The following is a 6,037-nucleotide window of genomic DNA, read 5'->3' as shown; positions in this document are numbered from 1 at the left end:
TGATGATGTGTGTAATGTAGAATAAACAGAACAGCTAGGTTTGGTGGGTTTACTCTCTTTCAATATTTTGCCGCGATGCGTCTTTCTTATTGAACGGGATTGGACTCGTGATGCTGACAAACACCCCCTGCCAAGCGGGGTGCCGAGCGGTATCCGACTGTTCATCTCGGCACGGACGGCTCAGATTGAATCTGAGCGCATACAAATCTAAACCGTCCATTGCGTGGCCAAGGTCCAAGCCGTCGATTCCCGAGCTGAACGACCTAATCGGGTCGGCCGCTCAGCACCGCTACCAAACACCCCCGCTTGGCAACATCTCCCAAACTGACTGCATGAAGAGGGACAGAGGGAGAATTTGTCGCGCAGTGATGCTCTATCCAGCCATTCTTGAACAAACATTCAAAAAGTTGCTCGTACGCTCAAAGCGTAAACAAAACTACCTTTCCAAATACAGAGATACTTCCAATATCTAGCCAGCAAATTAAGTTCCACGGCCATCGTGTGAATACGATTACTAATAATAGGTGGCGATCAGATGACAGAAGCATTCGACCACTAAAGCATGACATAAAACAATTTTTAGTCAGGCAGGCTAGGATGTGATAATGCAACAAAACGTAACTTCTTTCTACGATTCAAAATTGTTGCTTCGTTTAACAGTGAAAAAGTGATGGGGGAGTTGTTCACAAAGTCTAATTGAGACACAGAGAAGATAGTGGTTTAAATGAAATTAAATTGCACCTATCTGTTTCACAAAAGCAATTCAGAAATCAACAAACCCCCATTTCATGAAACTATCCAAATTTATTAGAAAACCTATGAATAATATTTGCTCGCCAAAACAGTTCGCTATAAAGTGAATACCTGCAGTATCCTGGAACATGAGTTCCTATGCAAAAACGACGTAGACCAGTGCAACTCCATCTCGGAACGCATAGGTTCGAAGGAGAGACTCCCAGCACATAAATGACGAGATCTGGGAGGACACCAGCAGTCCAAGCAAGCCTTTGTTCCAGCATTTAGATAAACCCCAAAACTAAATCCAGAAACAGTTTCAAGGGAGTAGTTTGGGGTAATTTGTGAAGAGAGATAGATAGGAAGATGAGAATAATAAGTGAAGGGAAATTTTAGCAGAAACCTTGCACAGAGAGACGGAGAAATGTTTTGAGACCCCAAGAGAACAAACCCGTGTTTCACGATAAGAAGGTAGGTACGGTTTTGACAACCAAAACTAGTCTTCCAACTAGCTCGACCTCTAACATTGCTGCAGAAGTTGGAGATTCATGAGAAGGTCTGCAGCTCTTCACCAGCAGTATCAAACAATCTGTGTCAGCACTATTCACGTAAACTTTTGAGAAACCAACACTTTGTATGGTCATCATATCCTTTTGTCAAATGAAAAAAGATCATTGCATTCAAATCCAACTGAAAGGTCCCCTAGAGATCAAACTGCATATGAGAAAATCAAAATTTCAAAAAATTAGAGATATTTCAATACTTCTGTAAATGAAAGAACAAAGATTTTACAGCTGGTATACCTATCCAAGAACGAAAAAGTTTACATCCAGTTGCATGGTTTCATCACCTCAAGGAAAGTCGTAACTACAATCAGGTAAATGAAATGACAGCCAAAACGCCTATCCGAATATCTTCATCTTACATTGGACAAGGTCTAATACGAACATTTCAATGAAAATAGTGTTCTTTTTTTCCAACATTTATTGGTCCAACACGAGGCTCAATCATACGTATAACTGGTAGGCAGTAGCATACTTTTGCCTTAGTTTTCAAACGTCCCAACAATGTTTAGTACAAGAAAGAAAGTGAATTCTGAGACTACACTTTTATGTTCAATGGCTAAGTGAATTCACGCATTTTCCTGAACCTGCCAGTTAAGAGTTGCTATATTGTCATATATAGCTCTCACGTAATACATTTGTTCTACAATGATGGCAATTCAACTAAATGAATCATAGCAACAAATGCTGTATCATTGAACAACTTATCAAGAAATAACTGTTTGATCTCATTTCATGGCAAATCTAACAACTTATTTTTGCTTGCAAGTGTAAGGCTACTTACATCAATCATTCAAAGAACCCACATATGTGGGAGCTTCGTGCACTGGGTATGACCCTTTTTTTTGTTTGCTTGAGAGTTTTTTAGTTCAAAATCCAGAGAAACTTTACGAAATTTCAATCACTAAGGCCTTAAATAGTGGATGAAACATAAAGACGGGCAGGAAAAAGATAAGAGTGACCAACTGGAAGTACACCTAATATCAGTGAAGATTCAAAGAAATAAGTGCAACCAATTTACATAGGTATTGTAACACTTTGAACAATAACTGCCGCCAAACTAAAATACTGAAATATTCAATTATTCATGGAGTATTTGTTTGTGTTCATCATTATAGATTTCACTGCCATTTGTGATTTCACATGAATAGCTTTCCATGTGTTTACCCATTAGGATGATTATTTAACAACTTAACATAAGTTTTACCAAGAGAAAAGACCTTCTAGTGGAAAAAAATGCATCATCTATAAAAAAAACCAACATCACAAGAATATAAAATCACAATATCATAGTATAACCTCGAGCAAAATTACGAGTAAAAGGCAAATGTCATGTTAAAGGTGAAACTTGCTCCTAAAGGTGAAAACATAGAACCTCATAAAATCCTTCAACATAACTTGCACAAGCATCCATAATCTGACAACTTCAAATCATTCCCTTAAAGCTTGGGACACAGCCTTACCATCCTCCCTTGGCAGAAGACTCTGGATCATTTTTAAAAAATCGCTATCCTCACCCTCGGCGGCAAGTAAATCTACTAATATGGACATGGTAGACACATCTGGTTTGAAATTCCTGTTGATTATTTCTTGCAGAAATATCTTAACCTTGTGTTTGTCTCCTCTCTTCAGGAATGCCCTGACCACAATATTGTAAGTCACATCATTTGGTGGGCACCCATCTCCCTCCATTTGCAAAAGTAACTCCTCAGCTTCATCTACCAAGGCCGCCTTACAAAGTCCACTAATCAATGTTGTGTAAATCTTAACATCGGGTTTCAAACCTTTAGCTAAGAAGGTACTAAAAACTTTTCGAGCATCTTCAATCTTCCCTGCTTTGCACATGCCATTAATGATGACACTATAAATAACAATATTAGGAACTATTCCTTGATCTTGCATTGAACGAAACACCTCTACTGCCTTGCCAATTTTTTTGTTCTTAAAGAATCCGTCTAATAAGATTGAGTAAGTTAGAATGTCAGGAGTTTGACCGCTACACATCATCTCGTAAAACATATGATCTGCTGCATCACATCTCCCTATGTGTAACAACCCCTTTAACATAGAGTTGTAAGTATCAGTAGCAGGTTTTAACCCTTTACGAGGCATTTCTCTAAAGAGATCCATGGCCTCGTCTATATTCATCTTATTGAAGAAACCATTGATTAAAATATTATAGCTATGGCTATTAGGCTCAAGGCCCTTATCAACAAGGGAGTTCAACACTTCTTTTGCTTTCTTTATTTGGCCTTGCAAACAATATCCGTCCATCAATACACTATAAGTGACAACATTGGGTTTCACACCTCTTCGAATCATGATCTGGAGTATGCCCTCCGCTTCTTCAGTCCTTCCCTCCTTGCAAAGTGCATCTATCAACATATTGAAGGTCACAACATTAGGGAAAATGTTTTGCTCCGTCATGTCACTCAATATTATTGCGGCATCCTTCCCTCGACCTGATTTGCAGAAGCCATCAACCAAAGAGCTGTAGGTCACCACATTAGGCATAATATCATAGCCTCTCATCTCCAATAAGAGCTGGAAAGCATCATCTAAATTCCCGTCCTTACTAAGGGTGTCGATGATTGTGTTATACATCACAACAGTGGGCCTATAGTTCCATTTCTGCATACTCCTCAGCAAACGTATAGCCATTGTAGTGTCTCCTACTTTACAAAGCCCCTTTATGATCGTCCCATAGGTGATTTCATTAGGTTCGATGTCTCCATATTTTATCAACCTTACGAACAAATTCACAGCCTCAGAAGTCTTGCCTTCTAAAATATACCCATTTATCAGAGTGGTGAAGGTAGCCACATTTGGAGTATAACCACACTTATAGAAGATACCCAAGATAGCAAATCCAAAATCCACTTGATTCAAGCGGCAACAACAATTGATCAAAATAGTCAGCGTATATTCATCAATTGGAATGCCCAACTCGCGGATTTCTTTATACAGAGAAATGATGGATGAATATTCCTTCATCTTGGCAACAGCAGTTAACAGCTGATTAAAATGGACGACAGAAGGCGGAGGATGAACTCGGGCCATTTGACGGAACAAACTAAGAGCATGGTCGAGCTTGTGAAAACCCGTTTTAGATTTCTCCAGCAACAACTTCTGTAGTTGCTGCCGGTTCGTGATTGCAATGACATCAGTGGGATTAGGGTTCGTTGAAAATTGGGTAGTATGAAACAAGAGTGTATGATGATGGACAAACGGGTTACCTTTTCCATAATTACGTGCTGTCGTTGTTGGGCTGAAAATCAAAGCAACAGCAGCGATTCTTCTTGTTCGCATCTTTCTTGATTGAAAAGAGTTTTCTTTTTTCCGCAACAAGAAGTCAGGAGTCAGGGTGTTCAAGAAAACCGCCCAAACCGTAAAATCGGTCTAATTCGGACCGAATTGTCCTATTTGGTCTGGTTCTGCGGTCAGGTTATGGTTCCAAAAAAATAAGAACTGTTAATTTTGGTTCGATTACTGGTTCTCAATTAAAGAACCGTGGTTAGAATCGGACCGGACCGTTTAAAACTAATATATATAATTATACAAAATAAATATATGTGTGTAATTTGGTAGGTTAATCTCTTTCTTTTTAAACTTACTTTATTTAGAGATGAAATCTCATTTGTTAGGAAAATTTTTATTTTCTTTCTTCTTTTTCTATTTTTCTATTCTAATAGATTATCTTCATTCTTTCAATTCTTTGCGACCTTATTTAACGGATTAGTTTTTATAATTTCAATCTCACGTCTCTTTTTCTCACACACCGGTGATAGGTTTGGATGTTAATTGGATAGAATCGAAACCGAAACCGAACCAAAATCGGACCGGTTTTGCGGTTTGGTTTTGATTCGGTTCCACTCATATATTGGTTAGGTTCTGGTTCTTAATTTCCTAAAACCGTTTGAAATGATCCGATTACTGATTTTCTAGAGAACCGAACCAATCCGGACCGTGTACACCCCTACAAGAAACCTCTATCGTTTGATTGCGCCAAACCAGACAACCATGGGGAAATGACATAGTATAACAATACGGATAAACGGCGTCGTTCGTGAGGTTTGTTGGAGAATCAAATATTCCTCGGGATGAGTTTCCAACATGCGGAAATGACACAGTATAACAATACGGATAAACGGCGTCGTTCATGAGGTTTGTTGGAGAATCAAATATCCCTCGGGATGAGTTTGCAACTGTGCTATGGGCACAGATAAACTCGGTACATATCGTGCACAAATTTTTTGCGTGATCCACCACGAATCCCACAATGACTACCTGAATTGCTCATTTTTCTTAGAACATCTTTTTTGTGGATACCTATAAAAAAAATTCAATTGGATATTGGTAGGAGCTTTTTTAGAATTCGTAGGGCGAATCAGTCAATTTCACCCTACGAATTTTGAAAAAGCTTCACTGATGTTCGATTGAGATAATATTTCAGACAAAAATAATATGTTTTAAGAAATTGATTCGCTCTACTAATTTTGAAAAATCGACTACCGTTGATTGAAATGATTTTTTTCCGGGAACGCGTGAAAAAATATTTTTAAAAAAAATGATATGTTTGGATCCTCTTTGCAGGACCCGGGTACGCCCCGCAAAAAACTTGTGCATTATTGCGTCTAGTTTGTCTCTGTAAGTAGACTTTTCGTTGATGAGAAGGGTGTGGATAGTCTAATGTGGCAACCAAACAGCCACTAAAATTGCCACCCATAGGCCAGAAGGCT

General features: G+C 38.7%; 1 protein-coding gene across 4 annotated transcripts; it reads right to left on the bottom strand.

Moving 5' to 3' along the window:
* Positions 1–784: 784 nt before the first annotated feature.
* On the bottom strand, positions 785–4,644 carry LOC131318034 (pentatricopeptide repeat-containing protein At1g63330-like). 4 transcript variants are annotated; one of them, XM_058347814.1, is made up of 3 exons: positions 2,674–4,644; positions 1,139–1,449; positions 785–1,036 (listed from the first exon to the last, which is right to left on the bottom strand). In XM_058347814.1, the coding sequence occupies exon 1, from the start codon at positions 4,605–4,607 to the stop codon at positions 2,730–2,732; it is 1,878 nt and encodes a 625-aa protein (XP_058203797.1). In that variant the 5' UTR covers positions 4,608–4,644; the 3' UTR covers positions 785–1,036; positions 1,139–1,449; positions 2,674–2,729. The 4 variants fall into 4 exon arrangements, with proteins under 4 accessions (XP_058203797.1, XP_058203798.1, XP_058203796.1 ...); XM_058347815.1 differs by having other exon boundaries at positions 785–1,005; XM_058347813.1 differs by having other exon boundaries at positions 785–1,449.
* Positions 4,645–6,037: the final 1,393 nt, after the last annotated feature.

This window comes from Rhododendron vialii, chromosome 2a, assembly GCF_030253575.1.
Source record: "Rhododendron vialii isolate Sample 1 chromosome 2a, ASM3025357v1".
NCBI lineage: Eukaryota > Viridiplantae > Streptophyta > Magnoliopsida > Ericales > Ericaceae > Rhododendron > Rhododendron vialii.
This window is presented reverse-complemented; position numbering and strand designations above follow the sequence as displayed.